Below are 23,014 nucleotides of genomic sequence, written 5' to 3'. Positions count from 1 at the left end.
ATATATAGCAGGGATTTAGAACATTACATGCATGAAACCCTGTCATTTACAAATTATATTGTTAAATTGCTGTGTCCCCTCCAAAATTTTAAATATGAAAAGACCTTATGGTTTAGGAAACATAATTAATAGAGTGTTAATGGCCTGAACTACAGTTGAAAATTCAGTTTTTGACTCATCTTGATGTTGAGCTTCACCCAATGCCACTGATACCAAAAGTCTGCATCTCTTAACCCTCGTGATGAGTTAATCCAGGGAGTTCTGCAAATTTCAGTCTTAAAAGGTGTGGGACCAGAGAGATAATACAATGTGGAGGGTGTTTGCCTTGCACACAATCGACCTGGGTTTGGTCCCCAGAACCCCATATGGATTGCACCTCGAGCACTGCCTAGGGGTTCCCGGAGAGTCTGGGGTCAGGCCTGCTGGTGCTGGGAGTCTGCTTCCGGTTCTGAGCTTGAGGGTCACCCCTGTTGTTGCTCATGGGAGCCTGTGGTGCTTTGGAATATAGCCACGTACTCCCACACTACAAAGCATGACAGTGTGAGCCACTGCCCAGACCCTAAAACTGTCCCTAAAATAACATATTTAGTCCTTTAAAGAAGCACAAGTAACATTTTTTGCAAAACTGGTTTCAAGGCTATGAATTCCGTAAACCATTGTCTGTCCCCGAAGCTCTGCATTGTTCCTTCAAATCCAAAGGATAACCTAATTGGATAGAGCACTCTTGGCGATGTGTTCATCTCCTTGAGGTATTGCACGACATCCCTCTGATCTCTTCTGACTTGCTTAGTCTCACTGGATAGATTTGCTGTGAATCTTATGCACTTCCCTTTATGTAAGTTCCTTTTTGATCTTGCTGCTTCCAATATTTTATCTGTCTTTGGTTTTTGTCAATCTTAGCACAATATGTCTTGGTTCCGAGATAAGACTATTTTAGCTTCTAAGGACAGGACAAACTTCTTAGCATGTGGAACTGAATACGGTACTTATCATTTTTGGGGCATATGACAGTCCTTTATTAGAGTATGGCATCTTTACTCCTAGCTTGCTAAGAGTATATTTCTAATAACAAGTTAATAGTTTCAATAATGAGTTAATATCTCATTTATATTGAATATTCTATATCTGACTAAGTGTTTTTTTATTCCAACCTATTACTTATTAAGCAGATGCTTAAGAAGTATCTACAATATTTACAATATTACTCCTGGCTGTGCACTCAGGAATTACTCCTGGTGGTGCTCGGGGACCATATGGGATACTAGGAATTGAACCCAGGTTGGCTGCATGCAAGGCAAGTGCCCTACCCACTGTGCTATCGCTCCAGACTTTCTATAATATTTTCTAATATAAAACCAATATTTTCCTTTTTTGGGGGGGAGGGGGTGACCGTTGGTGGTGCTCAGGGCTTCAGTGCTTCCTCTTGGTTCTGAGCTTGGGAATTATTCCTAAGGGTGCTCAGGTGACTCTATGGTGTGCTGGGGATCACAGCCAGGTCAGTCACATGCAAGGCAATTGCCCTACCCACTGTACCATCGCCTGGTCCCTACATTCATTACCTTTCTTAGGATAAAACACATTTTAGAGGCCTATACAGGTTTGCATTCATAGAATTTACCTATTTCATGTAAACTTTAAAATGTATTAGCAGAATGATCCATAATTCCTTAAATTTATATACCTCTAGAAATTTTAGTTAAAAAATTTTATTTACAATTTTCTAAAATTTCAGATTAGTTTATCAATTTATGTATGTATATGTGTCACCACCTACACACACACACACACACACACAAAGATCTTTTCCATATGTGGGGGAAAAAAGGAAACAGTATGAGAATAACAAATGGTCAAAGTCACTGGAACGGCAGATGTGGTCTATAGAGTTGAGTTTACATGGTGGGGTGGTTGTGGTGAGGGCAGAGAGAGGGGCCCTTGGGACATTGGTGGAGGGAAGCGGGGTCTCTGATGATGGTCTCTGGTACTGGAATGGTGCATGCATGAAAATTGTGATTAACAGTATTGTAAACCCTGGTACTTCAATAAAAATGGTTAAAAAGAAGAAGAAAACCATCTCCAGAGGCTGGAGAGATAGTACAGCAAGTTGGACACCAACCTTGCCTGAAGCTGACCTGGATTTGATCCTGGGCACCCCATATGGACCCTGAGTCACTCCTGAGTAATCCCTGAGTGCAGAGCCAGGAGTCCTGAGCATCATTGAGTATGCCCCCCCCCCCCAAAAACAAAACTCCAAAAAATCTCAACCCCGCCCATCCCCAAATAAACATTCCATCCTCCTTCCCAGAGACACTGATTCAGTCACAGTCCCTAGAGTTAAGGGAAAAGTTCTCGTTCAGGCTAAATGTTAATCTGTGATTTTCACCATCGCTTTTAACCCTACTTACTGGTTAGTGTTGACCTTTGTGCGTTCGTAGAGGTAAAAACCAACAATAACCAAAATGCCAGGAAAAGGAAACAAAATTGATGTGGAGAAGCTTTGGGCCTAACATCTTTCTGTCTCATTTGCCCTGGGAAGCTGGAGGACAGGTGCCTCTCGCCAAGGCTCACACACTCCCTGTCACCGAACGCCCTCAGCAATGGGTCTCTGGGAAACCTGGGTGGATAGTGAAACAGAAAAAAGGAATGGAAACTTCCAGTGACACTGGGGGCACTAATGAAAAATGAAAAGAGGGGACGAGGAGATGAGCAGAGGAACAAGAAAATGAGAAAATCATGAGAATGTTGAAAGCTATAGGGATTTCCCGTAGAATAGCTGAGACTCTGGTGCCATGGACGTCGGAATGTGTTGGGTTCCATCTAAAAATGACGTAACATGGCTACTGAAGTCTAATTGCTTTTGTGAATGAAACAGAAAGTGAAGTGGTAACATAAATGTCTATGTGTACTCAAGCGTTTATTCAGATTAAAAAAAAACAACCACCACCTGAGGGCTGAGTGCTAGTTCAGAAGGTAAGGTGTTTGCTTTGCATGCAGCTGACCTGGGTTCGAGCCAGGACCACATATAGTCCCCACCAAAGTCCTGCTAGAAGTGATCCCCCCGAGCACAGAGTGAGGAGTAAGCCTGGAGTACAGCTGGGAGTGCCTCTGCCAAAAACAAAAAAGGTGGATGGCCAAGTGAAGAGGTTTTAACGAAGTAGTCAGTTTAGTCGGAAGTCCATTGTATTTAACAATACTACTGTCCCGGATATGGGATGTTTTCCAAGGTAAGCATCAATTTTCAATGGTCAGGTAATAACGTGGCTGCCGTCCAATCGGCTACGCTTCAGACAGCTCTGACAAGCTCTTTTGCAATTCAACACTTTCTTAATTAGTGTACAGCATATAAAAATGGCCTTTTATCAGTGAAACTAGAGTCATGAGGCCCTCAAAGTTAAGATTAAAGGCACTTGAAACGTACAGTTTGCATGTAGGCTGCAAGAATTCGTGAATCGCTTGCTTCCTGAGTGACCCTACTTCTTCAGATTTAGAAATATTACAAAATCTTACTTGAATTTTGTTCCCTTTGCCCCAAGTAAATCATCTGTACAGACTGTGGTCATCTAGGAGAGAACTGGGACTTCATCCAGTTCACAGTATGGGATGTACCTACTGTCCCTGTGCCAGCTCTGCTATTAAATGCAGACAGTTTACATAGGAGTGGTTTGTTTGGGGGACACACCCAGCGGTGCTTGGGGGACCGTGTTTGCAGGGTGGCAGGGATCCCCACTCCAATCTCTGTGGGCCCACAGCAGGAATCGAACATTCTCAAACTGGAAGCAAGATTTATTTATTTTTATTACTATTTTTTTGCTTTTTTGGGTCACATCCAGCGATGCACAAGGGTTACTCCTAGCTCTGTGCTCAGGAATTACTCCTGGCGGTGCTCAGGGGACCATGTGGGATGCTGGGAATCGAACCCAGGTCGGCCGCGTGCAAGGCAAATGCCTTACCCGCTGTGCTATTGCTCCAGCCCCTGGAAGCAAGATTTAAAGTTCACTCACTGTATCAAACTGGTCACTAGGATGACCAAATGCAACAGGCTTGGGTGGAGACCTCTGAAAACACTCTGAAATGGGGAAAGGTGTGGATGGTGCGGGGGAGGGGGGGTTAAGGGTGGAGGGAAGCTGACTCTGGTGGTGGGATTGGTATTGAAATATGATATGCTTAAAAATCAACCATCAAGGACTTTGTAAATTGTAGTTCTTTACCAAAGAAAGAAAAATTTCAGAGAGAGAGAGAGACAGAGAGAGAGAGAAATTGGGGCTGGAGAGAGTACAGCAGTTAGGGAGCTGGCCTTGCATGTAGCTGACCTGGGTTCCATCCCCAGCACCCTATCTGGTCCCCCAAGTCCACAGGAGTGGACCCGAGTGCAGAGCCTTGAGCATCACTCGGTGTGCCACTCCTCCCCACCAAAAAAATAAAAAACAAAAAACGAAAACAAAGACAAAAACAAAATTGTCTTAAGGATTGATTCTCTTGCAGGAAATGTCTGTAGAAACTGCAAGCGGTGGGGCTGGAGCGACAGCACAGCGGGTAGGGTGTTTGCCTTGCACATGGCCAATCCGGATTTGATCCCCAGCGTCTCATAAGGTCCCTTGAGCACCCCCAGGAGTGATTCCTGAGTGCAGAGCCAGGTTTCCATGTGGATAGCCAGGTGTGACTCCAAATGCAAAAAAAGAAAAAAAAAAACAGAAAAACCCAACTGCAAGCTGTAAAACTTTAAAAACACAAAAACCAACTGCAAGATGTAAATGGAACTTCCAGCTTAGACCAAAGCTCTATCTAGTGGGAGCACAAAAAGTTCGTATGAATGAGGGCCCGCGGTGAGAGGCAGCAGAGCCATTGCTGGCTCCAGTTGGTCTGCACCAAATGCTCCTCTGCCGTCTTCAAAGGACAAAACCTAAACACAAGATTCCTGATGGTGACGAAAAGGCCTAGAATATCATGGGTCTTGACCAGAGGGGAGAAAGCAGCCAGAGGGGTTTAGAAACCATCCCCATTCATTAATGCTTCTACACCATCAGGGTTACAAAAATCAGGGAGATCTTTTTTTGTGTGTGGGGGGGGAGGTACTGGGGTCACACATGGAGATACTCAAGACCAGAAATTGGCTCCTTGCTCTGGGGTCATTCCTGGTGGTGCTTGGGGGAGTTATACGGTGCTGGGGCTTGAAGCAGTGTTGGCTGCATGCAAGGCAAGTGCCCTTCTCCCAGAACATCTTTCCAATCTTGCTTGAGAGGTTTCTTTTTCATTAAAGGATCTTTTACTAGTTCTATAAAGTTCAGCTTTCCTAAGAAAGACCTGAAGACGTAAGGGTAGCGTTTGAACTTGTCATCTGAAGAACCCAGCAAAAGCAAAGGCTCTTCTCAGTGGCCAGCAGCAGGCTGGAAGACGCACTCGTGACTTGGGACCAGCCTCTGGGTACCTGCGCAACAAGGGGCAACAAGCTCCTCTTGGCCATTGGCTGCTGGGACTCCTACAGAGCTCCTCCAGCTCAGTCTTTAATAGAACAAATGATTTAACTGCAGTGAGTTGAAACTATTGGGGTCTAACTGGGGTCTAACTGGGAACAAAGACAAAGCACTGCACAAGCACGATGCTGATGGGCACAAGGAACCGGATTCTTAACGCTCCTTTGAAAATAGCGAAGTTGAGTTGCCTTTGGAATATTCTGGTTTTAGAGGACACCCTGTTTGTTTTTTGCGGGGCGGAGCCACAGCTGCCTGTGCTCAGGGATCTCTCCTGGCAGTACCAGGGGGACAGTATGAAATGCTGGTGAGTGTAGGATTAAGCTCCTTGACCCCTGTACTATTTCTCTAGCCCAAAGCTGTTAGTCACAGTATTTTTCATTACCACGGCATTTCAAAACTAACCTCTCCCCACTCCACTGTGGACACAGGGTGGCCATGAGCAGGTCGGAGGGGAGAACTGTTTTGGATTCCGTGTCTAGGGTAGTGGGTGATACTGCACCCCAGGGGTTTCCTTGTGGGGGGAGGGAGCAGCATGGGTGCCACTGAGAGGTCTTTTCTGCTTGCCTAAGGAAGGAGACTGTTTCTGAAAAGGGGGAGGTAGATCACCCAATGGAACCATGAGCGCTAGCCTAACAGAACTGTACTGTATCACATAACTGGAATAATTTGTCATTTTACTTTTACTACTGCACACAAAACCCAAAACTGTGCCTTCAAAACTGCACATGCAGAAATTTAGAAACAGTGATACTAAACATCACTGTGGGGCTTTTTCTACAAAATGCAACTGTTAGTGAGGAATTTCGAATATCCTGTTTTGCTATTTTTTCACTCTGGCTTCACAGGCCTGCACTTACTGTGCTCATTTTAATGGTATTTGACTTTTTTTTTTTTTAATAACAGAACACTCAAGTGTTCCGTTAAAAAGAGGATCCTGTTCAGACCTTTCCTCCCCTTCTTCAACTACACTTCCTCTTGAGATTCCTCCTTTTCTTGCTTGACCTCCGATAGATATGAACTATTGAAGTTTGTAACAACCCCAGGACACACGGAGTGGAATGTTCAGGGGAAGTGGGATATTTGTCAGGGACAAGCGAACTCTGGCCCGATTTTAAATTGTGGCACTGGATCACTGGGGACTACAACAGGCTTAGTGACCATTGGGAAAGTCTGTACAGAATTGCTTCAAGGGCTGGGATGAAGCTCAGTGGCAGAGCACTCACCACGCACGTGAGTCCCTGGGCTTATCCCTCCCACCAAATAGGGGGAAAGTTACTAAACATTCAAATACTAAGTGATAAAAAACATGGGGTGTGTTTATAAGACCTATTATTCTAAGGATATAATCTGTTAAATTACATTTCTTTGGAGACCACAGGGAAGGGCTTTTTCTTATTTTCACCAGTCTAATCCTAAGAACCCAATTCATTAGTACAAATCTGTTTCCAAGATTATTTTTACTATGCTTAAATGAAGTTTAGTGTTGCATCGACAATACAAACCTAAGTCTGTTAAAAATATAACACCAAATACAAACCCAAATATCTCACTGTAGCCAGCCACAGAAATGATAAATTACATCTAGTCATAAAAATCCCTATTCAGCTGAAATTTTTTAGGAAACCACCACCAAAAAAAGAAAGTCATGATACCAAATGCCACTATTCCGATTAAGCATCTATGCTGTTCAGATTCCAATTCCAGTGTAGCTGGCATTACTTTGGATTCTTTTGCTTCCGGGCCACACCCTGGCCCTGGGGTCCATATGCAGGGCCTGGGTGAGTTTCGTGCAAGGCAAGTGCCTGTCCTCAGTATGACCTCTCTGACCCCTGCTCTGGGACTCTTACACACACTACATCTTTTATTCCATAAACAACACATAGAAATAAATTACTTTCAAATATTCTATGTAGGGTTTCCCCTTCACTATATTTTGAGTCATGACATTATCTTCAGGACACGTTGAACAAAAAGACTTAAAGTTCTTCTAAAAAGTAAAGACAAGTACCGTAGAACACTTATAAACTCACATCCTAGACACTCAAACCTCACATAAACTCAAATCTCAACACCTGGTTCTCAGGAAGTTGAAGGTGTGGCCACGATAAGCAATGGTATCGATTTTGTCTCCTCTACATCAAAGTCTTTGCAATTATTTTTATTCAGTAATTCCAATACTATGGTGTTATTCAGAAACTAAAGAAAAAACACAAGAATATGAAGGGCTTAAATATATTTTTATATTGATAGTCTGTGTCTTTCTACCCTAAAATAATACATCATTCTTGATTACATACAGGATGAGGTGAGGTATTTTGTAAAATATCTGGTAAAAAATAATATACAGTATTCTACATGAGATGGAATCTTTATGAACCTTTAGGTCTTCTGAAGTGTTAATCATTAAAATTAATTTGCCCTGAATGGACTTACAGTTGTTCCCTCAAAACATGTTTAAAAAAAAAAAAGGATCTTACATTTTCCCAGAATATCTTCAGAAAAGGGACAGCACATAATCAGCAATTTCAATTTCTCACACCCACAGTATCACATTCACACAAAGTCAGGGCCTCCAAGTTTAGCATAAAAAAATACTGGATTAAGTGGATTAGAGATATAAAATCTCTGATGAAAGGTTAGGCTAATTCATCAACACCAAAGAAATTCAAGTGGTCAACAGTCTTGAAAATGCTTTATTGAAATGTGTGACTTATGTGCAGAAGATGTGTTTGAAAAGACCACAGCTTGAAAACTGATTTTTGAAACTTCTTACCAACAAGTTGGGAAAAAAAAATTTAAAAGTCCCTACTGAACTTGACTTCTAGTATAACCAGAAGCCTGGTGTAAAATTTTCTTTGAAAACATTTTCCATTACAGAAACTAAAGGAAACAAAGCTACTATATTCGAAAATTGTTGGAGCTTGAAGTTTCAGAGGAGAAGCAACAGTTTTTTAGACATGTGGGTGACTTCTTTTTGGTTACATTTGGATGAACATGGATTCACAGTTCTCGGAAGAGCACCGCAGGGTGCTCAAGTCTGTATGCTAGTCATGTTGAAGACACGGAGAAGCACAGACGGAAAGGAAAAGGATGGCAGGAGAGAGAGGAGACTGAGAAGAGGGCTCAGAGAAAAGAGAACTGGAACAGACATGATTAGATGGAGTCTAGTTATAAATTTATCAGAAGCTGTGCGCACCTTTTTTGAAAGTCCTAATTTACATTCCAAAAACTGCCCCCCACCCAACCCCCGGCCCCACTGTCCCTGCCTTGGAGCTATCGTGAAAGTCTATGCACAGAAATCGAAACAGAAAATAAAAAATATCCCGGCTCCTCCAAACCCCAAAACAAACCCCAAAAAGCTATACATTGTTTTTTTTTTACACACATAGGATTAATAATATAGGCATATAGGTGGCATGATTCAATTAAAAGGCTTTACTTCTTATGCCAGAAAAAAAACCCAATAAATAAAAGGTGCTAAAGTTAGCATTAAGAATTTGGTTGTAATATACTGACAAGATCTGGGAAGGCAAATCCTCAAAGCTCCCCTGTAATGATCTGTCTGAGCAAACTATGAAGCAAATACATAAATAACGCGAAATATGATTGAGAATGTGAAATTTTTAAAAACAAAGACAACATAATTCAGGTTAACTTTGTTGAACAGTGGATAAATGAAATTCATCTACACCCAAATAAAACATTTAACAATTGAAAAAAAATTTTTTTAAACAACCACAAAAAAGTAAAAACTTCAAACAGATATGAACAGGATTTGTTTTTAGGGCGCACAAAGGCCCCGCAGCAGATTCCGACAGCAGCTATCCCGGCGCGTCTTCTACAGGTGCGTTGGAGGCAGGCTGCGCTCCAACGGGCAGGATGGCTAACAGGGCGACAGGACAGTCACGCGGGGCCCCCCGGCCCCCGGCTTCCACTGCAGAGCTGGCCTTGTGCTTAGGAGGCACACAGAGAAGGGGATTCAGGCAGACATTATTCAAAAGCTACTTGGTCAGGTGACTTGTTTCTCAGGTAACCATTGAATAATGTTTGGGAAAGCTTTGGGCTTTTATTTTTTGTTTAAGTTTTACTCCTTGTATTTAATTTTTTTTTAAATAACAAGGTCACTAAAACTCATGCACGCTGCAAAAAACCTCATGCAGTAGTTAAGGTAAACCATCCAAGCAGTTTTTATTCATTAATATTCATAAATACACACAGCAGCTTCATTAGAGATTTCAATTTTCCTCTTCAGTTTGAATGTGGAGTATTAGGAGAGCCTTTTGCATGTCAAGGTACAGGAAGCAGAGCTCACCCTGCACTGCTACCTACATTTACCTGCTAGAAGTAAAAATTAGTTAAGTGGAAATGATTATCATATATATTTTCTCTCTTCCTTTTGAATGTACACAATGTAACAAGAGTGACAGACCTGAAATTACAATCACCAAACAAACCCAAGATAGTTGTTGTCCACTTTCATTGGCAAATACAGCACAGAGGACATTGTCTGCGGATTGGGATGTCATCAAAGAGGAGGTGGTGGAGGCTCATTTCCTTTATTACTCTCTTTTAAATTTAGGTTTTCTAAAGCAACATCTAAAGGCATAATATCTACACAGCCCATAGCACCAAAATCTGCCATCTCCCCCCGTTCCTCCTCGTCTGAGGACGAGCTCTCTTCGCGCACGAGAGTGGACAGAAGGAGCTCCTGGACGAACAGGCTGCGGTCTGCACGCTCACTTTCCATGGACTGGCGCTCCGATTCAGACATTTTAGGGTCATTCAACCTGTAGCAAAGGAAAAGAAAAGATCTCACTGGGAGATAGCTAACAAACAATGGAGCACCAATTTTCATGCTATTTTCTACCATGCAAGTTTTACAGGTTGTGAGACTCAGAATCTCTGGCATATTACAGGGATGCTTTTCTCTGACTTACTCTCAGGTTGAGAGAAATTTCCCACACTTGAAGCAATACTGTTACCCTGAGGTACTAATCTATGCCTTAACTAGATTCAGTGAGAGAAATATGTTCCCAGTTCTCATACTCCCTCCAGGGAAATCGATGAAATCTTTTAAAGGAAAGCAAAATGTCTGAGTATTTGAGTGATTTCCCTAACCGAAAATTCACTTGCAGATATTAAGAAGAGGAGAAGAAGCAATCTGAGCCACGGAAATAAAATCCGTAGTGACTAAAGTATTTGACTGGGGGGTGAGGGAGTCTACAGGTCCCTTACTTTTCTCTATTACTTCCACCCAATAATTCTTCCTGAAACGAAGATTTGTCCCGAAGCCTGAGATGCAAGACAAATAACAGTCCTACCAAGGGTCATGCAGCACGACAAGAATGAATGCAGTGGGCAGGACACTACTTGAACACAAACGACACTGAACTAGGCCAGCACCTGCCTGAGTGCGCACAAGACTGGATGCAGGTGAACAGCTGATTCTTCTAACTGCTTGTTCAATGAGCTCCGTAAATGTCTGCCTAGTTTCAGGACATATTTCTCTACATTTTCAATGGCAAAGACAAGCAAACTAGCTAGAGTACTGGGAACAGAAAAAAAAAAAACCAAGTGGACAGGGACAGAAGGCTCAGAAGGCAAATTCACAGGCATCTGTTCCCAGTCTCTGCCCTTTAAAATCCACACAACTCTGTGGAAAAGGCACAGGGAATCCCAGGAAACAACAGAATGAGTACCATGGGTCAGGTCTGTCCTAAATCCTTTATGTATCTACCATTTACCGACTTGTTGAAAGAAACAGAATCAGGTTCTACTATCACTGACACTTTCTAGAAAGAGAAAACTAAGAGTAAGCTGTTCAAAATTTCAGAATGTGTCATAACTAAAGAATCAGTTCTCAAAGTTACCTTGTTAGAAGGAACTGGGAGTTCTGGAGAGTCTGCTGACTGCTCTCTGTGGTGGCTGTGTTGGTGGTGGCCGTGGACTGTGTGATTGTAGTGGTGACACTGCTTGTGTTAGTACGCCGGGTTGCGTTGCGTGCGGTCTCCAGTTGTTGCCGTGCTGCCTGGGCGTGCTGCCGTTCGAGCTGCAGCTGCATTTGCAGCTGTTGTAACTGAGACGCGGAAGGGCCAGAAGAATTAAGCTGTCCTCCTGCGGACCGTCTCACTCCTGATAACTGAGATAAAAGCTCTGCCAACGGAAAGGAAGACAGTCTCCTTCAATACTGAGGCAAACAAAGGCTACCGAGTATTCTTACTGTTCGAGGAACACTAAAAGGAACCATTAGGTACCCAGGACAATACAGTGCCAACTTGGTGCTCAATACCTTAGAAAAGATCTCCTGGAGGCTGCTGCAGTAAAAGGGAAGTACAAACATACACAGACAATTCTGGGCCACACCCAGTGGCACTCACAGGGCACCTGAGCTCTTGCCTCTGCTCAGGGATCACTCTCCTGAGTAATGGGACTGACGCTGGGCTGGCTGCACTCAAGTTAAGCGCCTTAACTCCTTTACTATAGATCTCCTAAGCAGCCCCCTCCCCCAGCAGGGATTGCTTAAATTATCTGCTTAACGGACTCAATTCACTGTGCCTTTTCTCAGTATTTTAGTAGAAAAGTGATTCACAAAATGGTCCAATCGTAACATAAGCCCTTCCAACATGAGCTCCTTGAAAGCAGGGATCAAGCCTGCGTCCAACACTCCCGGCTCTCCTAACACTCACAGACACATCAGAGGCAATATTTACTGAATGACTTAATGAATTGTTAAAACTAAATTCAACAGATGTGGATCATTTCTTTGACCACTGCACATTATTCTAAGTTTTGGGGCCACACCTGGTGATGCTCAAGAATCACTCCTGGCAGGACTCAGGGGACAATATGGGACGCCGAGGATTGAACCCGTGTCAGCCGTGTACAAGGCAAGTGCCCCACCCTCTGTACTATTGCTCTGGCCCCCTGCATGCTTTTTTATACCTCCAAAATTTAGCTTGTTGAGCATGCCACACATCTAAATGACCAAGGCACATCTGGAATCAAGACATTACATTGTGCATCTCAGACTTCAAAGAACAGTTTATGAGTCAAGCTAGGATTATACTCCTCTCCGAGATTTTACATGGCCAGTGCTCCAGTGCTCGGCAAGGCTCCTAGGAGGGGCCCATTCCCTAGCATGTGCACACACTTCAGATCCTCCCCACGCCCAGCAGCCCTGTGCTCTCCAACTCTCATGCTGCTGGGCTCCTGACACCGAGGCCCTGCCCCCGCGCTCTGCTGCTGGCCTCCCACGTCATGTTTGTGCCGTGGCAACAAAGTCTATGTCCTATGCTGTCGTTTTTGAAGTCAGATTTTCCAAAACTACTAAAACATACACATATAAGCACACTTCACAATATAGTCCTCAAATCTAGGCAAGGAGAGGGGAATTTCTCCTCTACTTTCTTCCATCTTAGCTTTTTTTACTCTTGTTAATAATGTTTTTTCCTTGGGGCTGGAGTGATAAGATAGCACAATGGGTAGGGTGTTTGCCTTGCACACGGCCCAACCCGGGTTCGATTCCTAGCATCTCATATGGTCCCCCCAAGCATGGTCAGGAGTAATTCCCGAATGCATGAGCCAGGAGTAACCCCTGTGCATTGCTGGGTGTAACCCAAAAAGAAAAAAAATATTTTTTCCTTATTGGCTGTACTTTTTTTTGGTGGGGGGGGGGGCACACCTGGAGATACTCAGGAGTTACTCCTGGCTCTGAATTCAGGAGGTGCTCGGGGGACAATAGGGGATGCCAGGGATGGGATGCCGGGGATGAGATGCCGGGAATGAAATCTGGGCAGGTTGCATGCAAGGCAAATGCCCTACCAGCTGCATTATTGTTCTGGTCCCATTATTTGCTGTACTTTGTAGAGGCTGTACCATAGAATTTTAGAGGTCTTTTCCTGGGTTTCAATGGAGGGCACAACTAGAATAGAAGGCTACTTCTTACTGTTTTACACTGCTAAACTAAGGAATAATAGGACATTTCAAACTACTAAAAAAATAGTTTATACTTTAAAACTTTTATGGTTTTTGAGTGTGATTTAAAAAAAAGTCATCAAAAAGTAAAAAGGGAGTTTTCCCCACCTCCCAACATATACACCATTTATTTCCTTTATTAATATAAAACTAACTTACCAGCTATAGGATCCATGGCTTCCCTATTGCTTGGAGAATATGAACTCTGAGAAGAAGAAAGTCCACCAGTAGAACTGCTAGTAAAGTGCATGTTTGATCTACGAGCACGAGGACCTCCTAATCCCCGGCCAGGGTGAAACATTCTACGTACATGTCGAACACCACTCGATTCATCGTAACTCCAAAGTTAAGAAAATAACCCAAGTATTTCACAGAAGGGGGGGAAAAATCAATCAAACCCTTGCAAGATACATGTCTATTTCCTAAACCATAAATACTTGAAAATACCACATTTCACTTGAAACGTAAATATCACAACTCTATCAAGGAGGGCTATTCTAAAAAAATAGATGCAAATATAGCATATGAGTGTATTTGTACACTGTGGATTATCCAAGGGATATAAAGCTTCTTCAGTTGGAAGAACTTATCCCCCAAGCCTACATGAGGATGGAAAAGGTCTAGCCTGAGGCTCCGTAAGGCCTGTGAAATCCTGTGTTCTGGCCTTGGTACAGGATGGGGACAGATACCCCTGCTTCTCCTCGGCTCTTTGCCTACAAATAGTGTTTCAAATATCCCAATGGCTCCTGGCAGAGAAACTGTTGCCCATCCCTGGAAAATGACCTACAGTAATACTGCTGGCACTGCCGTTTCATTGGACCATGCAAGAGAACCACACTGTTGGAAGCCTGTGCCTGGAAGGCCAACAGATCAGAGCAGCAAGGTGAGGCATGCTCTCCTCCTGATCTCAAGGTTGAAGAGTGAGAAATTCACGTGTTACTCCCCATGATTACTGGTCCTAATCTCTACGTTTTCAGAACTGATGCATCACTGATTTTTCTGCATAAATGGATAGAGGGAATTACTAAATTTACCAAAAAGTCAACTTCACAGCAGCCTCAACCATCTTGAATGGCTCAAACTAAAGAAGGTACAAGGAGCACACGGTCAGCAAAATTCCTGAGGACCACACAGTGTGTTTCCACACAGGCAAATGTGCAGGGGAGGGAAGGAGCGGAGGCTCAGATATCACAGCAGATTTTTCTTTCAAAGGAGTAGCAAACAGAACAGCTATAAAATACAAGTTAAAACCCGCCCCTCCCCCCAGTTGCCCCAGTTTTTGGTTTAGTTTGTAATCACATAGGGATATGGTAAGCCACCTTGTTTCGCCACGCTGTTCATGTCCACATGGGACCTATACCAGGTGACACTGTGATCGCTTTGACTTCCCACCCCTCCTCTCTGGCAGTGCTCAGGTGTGTGTGCGGTTGGTGGGGACCGGCTCCCCACACTCCTGCCCTTTGAGCCACTTTCCTGGATCTGTACTTTGTTTTTTAAAGCTGAGGTGCCAGGCCTCTAGCTCAGCTGGGAAGCACTTCGCTTGCATGTGAGGTCCTGGATTTTGATCCCTGGCACGACAAAACAAAACAAACCCTCAAAAACCAATAAAGAAAAAAGAAGAAAAACATAACTGGATGCTAATTGCATTTAGGATGAATTCCATTTTAAAAAAAAGTTTTAACAACTCTGGTGGTTAAAAAAGTTTAGTGAAGTCTGTCTGCCTGTCTGCTTCTATCTCTCTGTTAAGTTTCTATACAAATGCATTTGAGCTAGTTAAAATTTCTCCCTGTAACCAGTAGCATTTACAATCTCACCAATTTGGGCCAGAGACAGTAGTGAGGAAGGGTGTCCCCTCATTCCTATCTTGCAAACTCAGGATATGGGCATGGTTTTTAATTATTTGTGAGCTTCTCTGTGAAACACGGCTTTAAATATAACCCTTTGGGGGTACTGTTACATCATTCTTTTGCAAGAGTAATAAAAAAATACCGTATTATTTATATTAATTATGAGTTCCCCAAGCAATGCTAGGACCCGGGGACTACTGAGATAGCCAGCACACCACGGCTGGGACGGCTACAGTACTGCTCAGATCCTTCCAGGGTCCCACCCAGTGACACTGTGGCTGGGCTGGCATGCAGTCACCTGCATGCGAGACATGTGCTCTAGCCTTCTGAGTTATCGCTGGGTTTCTATGTGGACGAGTAGTCTCCTCCATTCACTGAGTACTAGTCCCTACACTAGCACAGCTCGGACTAACCCTCTAATTTCTTAGGATGGTTTCAGAGCTTTATCTTTCCATTAGTTTCAACTTGTCTCTTCCTAACTCCCCAGGGTCATATTTCCTATATAAAATCTCTGTAAGGGATTTTTACAACAGGGATAGGTTGTAAAGAAAACTACCAAAACTGTTTCCTTAATAAGCCATGGGTTGAATTATAATATGAGGAGGCAATCAAATAAAAAAGAATAAAGTCTGTCAAAGAAGGACTGGAAATACAGTGCAGGGGTTAAGGCACTTACTTGCCTCATATGCGACTGATCCCAACTGGATCCCCCAGCACTGCACACACGGTCCCCTAAAAGCACTGCCATGGGTCACTCCTGAGCACAGGGTTACTGCCTGAGAACCTTGAGTATGGACCCCACTGCCCCTCAAAAAAAAAAAAAATCTGGCAAAAAGAGAGTTCTGACCAGCTCCTCACTGCTTCGAATCACAATGAACATGGAAACCTTTCCGTAAGAACAACCCTGGGTGAAAAGGTGGGAGTTAGAGGAAAACGATTCATACTCTGGAACCAGAAACAGAGTCTGCCGCAGCACTAGCTCTGGTGGGTCAGAGGTCCTGGAGACTGAGGACACTGCCAGGAACTGCAGAGAAACACGGCTGGGGAGGGAAACTGAAATAACAGTGAGAAGAGGATTCAGAGTTGGACGTGACCTTAAGTTCTCTCCCTGAGAGAGTGAGCAGGAAACGGCTCTTGAAGGGAACCCCAGAGAGGAAGGAGCCCTGAAACTTACACCTGCCACCACACCTGACCTGAGGTGGGGCCAGGCATCAAGGAACAGGAAGGGAAGCAAATAAATCCTTGTATTTAATTAGAGCTTGATTTGGCTGAGCATTTTCTTCCTTTGAATGAAATATCCTGGAGGTTTATTACTTGGTCAATCTATCTTTTAAACATTTGCTTATAATGAACTAAAGGTGATGAGTGAGTGCTTGCATTTAATAAGCACAGTTCAGAAACAAAGATAAAAAAGAAACTGTCTCTCCACACTGAGTCAGTCACCTTTCAGCAGGTCAAAGAAATTCTATGATTTCGAGGCCAGGACTGTCCTCTGTGGGTCCTTAAACAAAATGGGGCCGGGGGACTATCTCGAGTGACAGAGCACAAGCCCAGCATGTCTGAGCCTGAGCTTAATTCCCAGCACCGCACAGCCCCTGAGCACTGCCAGGTATGGCCCCTACAATAAAAAAGAAAAGAAAACACAGCGAACAGCGAACATTATGACAACTCCCTTGTTGTCTCTTGAAAGGATATTAAATCTCTAGGGGCTCTGTGTTCAAGTGTAAGATGAGCTGCAAAGTCATCCGTGACATGATTAGGGTCGCCTCCAGGCAATGCTGCACATATTGGACAAATCTGAAATAAAAATAAAGAGAGCAGATTTAATAGACGAACGCTGACCAGGCATCATTCTGGCTGAGCATCTTGAAGGGGCAGCCCGCGTGCTGACCCGGAGCCACGCCGCCACTCACACCGTCTCTGAAACAGGCCTGCGGCCCACACACCGGAGGCAGCAGAGTTCAGCCCTGAGCTCAGGCACAGGCTTCCAACGGTGTGGTTCTCCTGCATGGTCTAACGAAACAGCTTGTATAAAGTATTTTAGAACGTGCCACTTAATGCACATTTATGTCTGATAGTCTAATTTTACATGGTAAGGACTGAGACATAAACCCCAAAGTGAACTAGATTTGAAAGTCCATTTCCAAATCAAACAGCCACTTTAACGGAAACTCGACTGCACATGTACTCTGATTGTTCCTTTGGTGCAGAAATTAAATCCAGGACCTTGCACATGCAGGGTTAAGAGCTCCAATACTGAGCTACACTCCTGGTCCACACCACAAGGCATCGGTAAAAGGAGCTTTCTGAAATGAGCAGTTCTCCAGGGTAGGAATGTGGTTTCTGAAATGGTAGTTTCAGTGGAAGTGGTGCAATAGCAGGCAGGAGAGAGGACGGATAGAAAGAATGAGGTCACTCAGAGGAGAGTCCCTTTTCTTCTAGAAATCCAAATGGACAAAATGGTCTGAAATTGGCAAACCACCCCTGATGTGTGAAAAACGTCAATCTTAAAAACAGAGTCAAGGAGAAAGGTCTGATGTAAAGGAGGAACCGGAGAGTCTCAGGAACGTACAGATACAGTTTCGGTTTGCACCTCACTGTGGCTGAAAGAGTTAAGAGGAGCATAATGACTCTTGTTGCCAATACCTGTGTCCCATGCCAAACTCAAGCACCTGATGACTCCACTGCCTGCTCAGAGAAGAGGAGGAGGAGAAAGCAACACTGGGATGAGGGGCAGGAGAAAGTAAGACTAGGATACAGAGTGAAAAACCAACCTTTCCAGACCCCGGATCCCATGCAAATAAAACCCCCACTTTCTAGGGGACTGGTGGGTGGGTGTGGACGCCATACAGGTGGTTTTTAATGGTCACTCCTGACTGAGTGCTCGGGAGACCATGAGGAGACAGGAGGGAGCCCAGAGCACTAGCAAGCAAAGCACGTTGAGCATCTCTCTGGCCACAATCCCCATCTTTCAAAGACTAGACAGCGTAAGTGCTGAGAGCTGACTTCTTTTTGGGTCACACCCAACGATGCTCAGAGATTACTGCTGGCTCTGCAGTCAGGAATTACTCCTGACTATGTTGGGGTTCCATATGAGATGTCAGGGATCGAACCCGGGTGAGCCGTGTGCAAGGCAAGCATCCTTTCCGCTGTACTATTGCTCCAGCCCTGTGGGGTTGACTTCTCTGACACCTGTTCTTATGCCCTGCCAGCTGCCCTGAGACCTCCCTCAGACTATAGATGATATGTATGATAGCGCACTAAAACAGGCAGAAGGTCAAAATGGAATGTGTCTGTGAGGCAAACAGGAGACACCAGCAGGCATGCAGGCCACTGGAAATCATCACTGTTCTCTTCTTCAGAGAGAAAAGCAATCAGCTCTGTTCTCAGGTTTACAGCTGACCAGCTCTCTCCTTCCTAGAAACGCCTGTCGTGTCTCGCACATGTTTGTACTGGCAGACTCAACTACCGCCAGACCGTATGTAAGCGCTCAGAACTCAGGGCAGGGGGATTTCTGTATGGAAATAGGGTCTGGATAAACAGAACAGTCCAGAATTATAAGCAAAGGGCTGAGTAGGTAGCTCAAGTGGTAGCTCAAGGTCCTGTCGCATTTAGTACCCCTCCTGGTCATGGAGTACTGCAGGGCAGGACCTGGTGGTCTCTGAGCACTGCCTGGTGGGGGTCTTGTAATATATGAAATCAAACAAATCAACTAAGACACTTTTGAAGTCATTTTGCATGAACTGAGGGATACCAGATGATGTACAGTACTATTATACGGTATCTAAGACTTGGGGCCCAGAAGAAAATTTTGAAAGCAGTGTTTTACAAGCTGGGCGACAGCTCAAGTGGAGAGCACTTAGGGGAGAGGGGAAGAAAATAAAAGGGAGCAGGAAAAGCAGCGTGCCTTGCAAGCTGATGGTCATTAAGTCTGTTTCCCGGGGCCACCACAAGTTCCAGGGACAATACTGGAGTTCTGTTGTCTGGAATCCCAGCAAATACTTCAAGGAAAAAGCACTAAAAGCACCATGGCAGAAAGTGCAAGCCCTGGCAAGCACCTGAGTGAACAACCCAGTGACCCTGGCTCGGCACAACAGCCAAAACATGTACACTGAAACTCCAGCTGCGGCGGGACAAAGGGTGTGCATCTGAGGGGGACCCACAGTGGGAGGACCAGGCACCACAGCCAATTACGAAGGGAGGGAGAAGGAATTGATTGTTAAAGCATATATATCTATATGTGTGTGTGTGTGTGTGTGTGCGCGCTTTAAAAATCAAATAATTTCTATTCTAATTATATATTATTAGAATATAAAACAGTAAAACGAAAAGGCATTTTCTTTTAAGATATCTGGACCTATGCATATAATCTATGAACAATTCAAACTGTACAAAGATGGCTTCAGAAGCAGCTTCAGTACTTTGAGGTTGCTCTCAGTATTTTTAGATGAATACATATTCCTTAGGAATATGTATTCCTGGGGCTGGAGAGAGTACAGTGGGCAGAAACTTGCATGTCATCGACCTGGGTTAGATCCTTGGCATCCCATTATAGACAGTCCCACCAGGAGTGAATTACAAGAGCAAAGAGCTATGAGCATTGTCAGGTGTGCCCCCAACCTCCCTCCAAAAAAACATCCATTACTGGAATAAAGACAGAATTAGAAAGCACAAGTATCTAACATATTAAGAATGTCCCTGGGGGCTGGAGTGATAGCACAGTGGGTAGGGCGTTTGCCTTGCATGCAGCCAACATGGCCGACACAGGTTCAATTCCCAGCATTCCATATGGTCCCCTGAGCACCGCCAGGAGCAATTCCTGAGTGCATGAGCCAGGAGTAACCCCTGAGCATCACTGGGTGTGACCCAAAAAGCAAAAAAAACAAAAAAAAAACAAAAAAAAACCAAAAAAAGAATGTCCTAGTAAGAACTAGTCATCTATAAACTAAAAAACACCTTTGATGGGAATGCAAAATAGAATATCAAGATATCTTAATACTGCATATTTGTTTCAGTTCTATAAACTCAAAATCTTTTAACTCTCATTGTAGTAACTGCTAAAGTGGCAGGGTAAAAGTATTCAGAAAAATTGAGCAGAGAAAAATACAAAAAGTTCCTTAATGACTAAAGAATGACCAAAAGGTAATGAATTATTGAGTGGGAAGATATCCTTCCTAGTTTAAGAGCAAGCACAGAAATCCAAGTTCCTATGAGAACCAAGCAGAGGGCCAGGGAGATGGCTCTATGGATAGGAGGAGGCCCAGACATGACTCCTGGCACGAACAACCCTCCAAACATCGTGCCAGTAGTCGTCCCTGAAAACACTGGGTGTGGCTAGAAACCAGAACCCAAAAACCTCAAAACAGAAGAACCAAGTGGAACATGTTGCCATGGTTGGGCCAAATGAAGCTGACTTGGATGAGGGCTCAAAGGAAGCAAAATGAGGAGAGGGAGAAGAAGAGGGAGAGGAAGACAGAAAAGAGGAGGGGGGGAGGAGAGAAGGAGAGATAGGGGGAAAGGGGGAGAGGTAGAGAGCGAGCAAGCGAGCGCACACATCTGGGGGCTTGTGGTGCTGGGGATCAAACCAGGGTCTGCCCCATGAAAGGCAAGTACCTTAGCCCTGGTAATACATTTCATATTTTACACCTAACAAGGAAATTAATGTTTTCTAGGATAAAAACATCGATAATTCATGGCAGTATTTTCTGAGAGGAAATAAACGTAAAAAAACAGTAAAAGGAGGGACGTGAGAATCAAAAGAGAGGGGACTGCTGACTCTGTGTCTAGGCTTCCACATGACAAGGCTTGATAAACTTAAGTACTGCACAGGAAACTGCCACAGAAAATAGAAAGATTATTAACTCTAAAATCCTAAGTTTGCTAACATTAATATTAACCATACTTTATAGCTACTGTACACACAAGAAAATTCCAAGTAAGGTGTAAGTTTAAAATAACCTGTCGATACTAAGAAGCTTCCTGTCTTTGCCTACGTTAGCGTCCATCAAAACCACCGCAAACACTTGTTCAAGGTATTGTTTCCTAGACTCCGACTAAAAACCAATGGGAAGAGATGGGACAATCTGTACTTTGTGTTTGTTTTTGGGCCACAATGGCTGTGCTCATGGCTGACTCCTGGCTCTGTGCTCAAGGATCACTCTCGGGGGCTGGGTGCTGGGGACCACATGTGGGTCAGTTGTGTGCAAGCAAAGCCTCTTGCGCAGCGTTGTTCCTTCTACATCTGACAATTATTTCTGACAGAGACATCAATTATCTTATAATTAAGACATCTGGCAAATATAGCTTAAATATGCAATGAGACTGGAAAATATTGACGCTGTTGTATGGAAGAGTAAATGTTACGCAACTGCAACCCTCCACCCCATCCATCGCCAGTACTTATCCACAAATGCCTTTGCTCTCTTAGTCTTGCTTTTGCTACTGCCTGAGCTTCTCCTTCTGTTCCATTTTGACACTGGGGGGCACAGCTTGCCTTGTTTTTTTGAGCTGGTTTTTTTGGAAACATTTGCCAATGTACTGAGATGATACCTGATGTTCAATGCCAGAACAGAAAATAGTTTCCATTTTTCCAAGTGGCCCCAGTGCATACTAGCCAAAAAACAACCAGTCAAATGCAGATTCTTTTTTTGGTTTTGGGCCATACCCGGTGGTGCTCAGGGATCATGCCTGGCAGGGCTTGGAGGACCATATGGGGTGCAAAGATTCAAACCCGGGTCAGCTGCATGCAAGGCAAGCACCTACCCACTGTAGTGTTGCTCCGGCTTCAGGCCCGTTTTTCTGTTGCTTTTTTATTTGGGCTTTATGGGTCACACCTGGCTATGCTCAAGGGTTACTCCTGGCTTTACACTCAGGAATTACTCCTGGCAGTGCTTGGGGGACCATATGGGATGCTGGGAATCTAACCCGGTTGGCTGTTTTGCAAGGCAGACGCCCTACCCGCTGTATCACTCCAGCCCCTTGGTTTGTTTTTTAAAATTTTTAAAAATTGAATCACTATGATATAGACCCTTACAAAGCTGTTCATGATTAAGTTTCAGTTATACAGTGTTCCAACCCTATCACTCCATCAGTGTAATTTCCCAGCCAGCACCAGTGTCCCCAGGTTCCCTCTCATCACCCACGTGCGTGCTCTCTCTCTACATACACATCCTCCCACCTCCCTCCCTTTTGGGCACTGTGGTTTGCAATACAGATACTGAAAGATTATCAGGAGTATCCCTTTACCTACTTTTAGCACTCAGATCTTGTCCAGCGTGATCATTTCCAGCTATTATTCATACTGGTCCCTTCTCTATCTTAACTACCCTCCACACCGTACACACCTATGGTTGATTCCAACTACTGACCAGTCCTCCAAGCCCCTGTTTTCCCTGGCCATGGATACAGGTCTTCTAATATACACCCCACAAATGAATGCAGTCATTCTGTATCTGTTCCTCTCCTTCTGACTCATTTCACTCAGCGTGATACTCTCCAAGTCCATCCATTTACAGGCAAATTTCATAACTTCTTTTTCCTAATAGCTGTGTAGTATTCCACCGTGTAGTTGTGCCACAGTTTCTTAGAAGTGCACATGGTGTTTCTGCTGGGCGTTTTTGGGTCACCAGGGTATATTCCCAGAAGTGGTATTGCTTGGTTTTGGTTTTTAAACAAGCATTCTGCATGTTCTTTGCTTGACTAAAGTTAAGTTTGGATTTCCCT

General features: G+C 44.0%; 1 protein-coding gene across 2 annotated transcripts in view; it reads right to left on the bottom strand.

Annotated features, from left to right (window-relative positions):
* Positions 1–7,687: 7,687 nt before the first annotated feature.
* The window catches only part of KCMF1 (potassium channel modulatory factor 1), a 78,765-nt gene continuing 63,438 nt past the window's right edge, over positions 7,688–23,014 (bottom strand). For both annotated transcript variants that reach the window (XM_056116253.1, XM_056116246.1), the window contains 4 exons: positions 16,988–17,089; positions 13,605–13,779; positions 11,342–11,624; positions 7,688–10,258 (listed from right to left, as the gene is read on the bottom strand). In XM_056116253.1, the coding sequence (XP_055972228.1) occupies positions 9,997–10,258; positions 11,342–11,624; positions 13,605–13,779; positions 16,988–17,089 (822 nt within the window). In that variant the 3' untranslated portion in view covers positions 7,688–9,996. The remainder of the gene's footprint in view (positions 10,259–11,341; positions 11,625–13,604; positions 13,780–16,987; positions 17,090–23,014) is intronic.

This window comes from Sorex fumeus, unplaced genomic scaffold (genome assembly GCF_029834395.1).
Source record: "Sorex fumeus unplaced genomic scaffold, SorFum_2.1 ptg000003l, whole genome shotgun sequence".
Lineage (NCBI taxonomy): Eukaryota > Metazoa > Chordata > Mammalia > Eulipotyphla > Soricidae > Sorex > Sorex fumeus.
The sequence above is the reverse complement of the archived record's forward strand: the minus strand, read 5'-3'. Positions and strand labels throughout refer to the sequence as shown.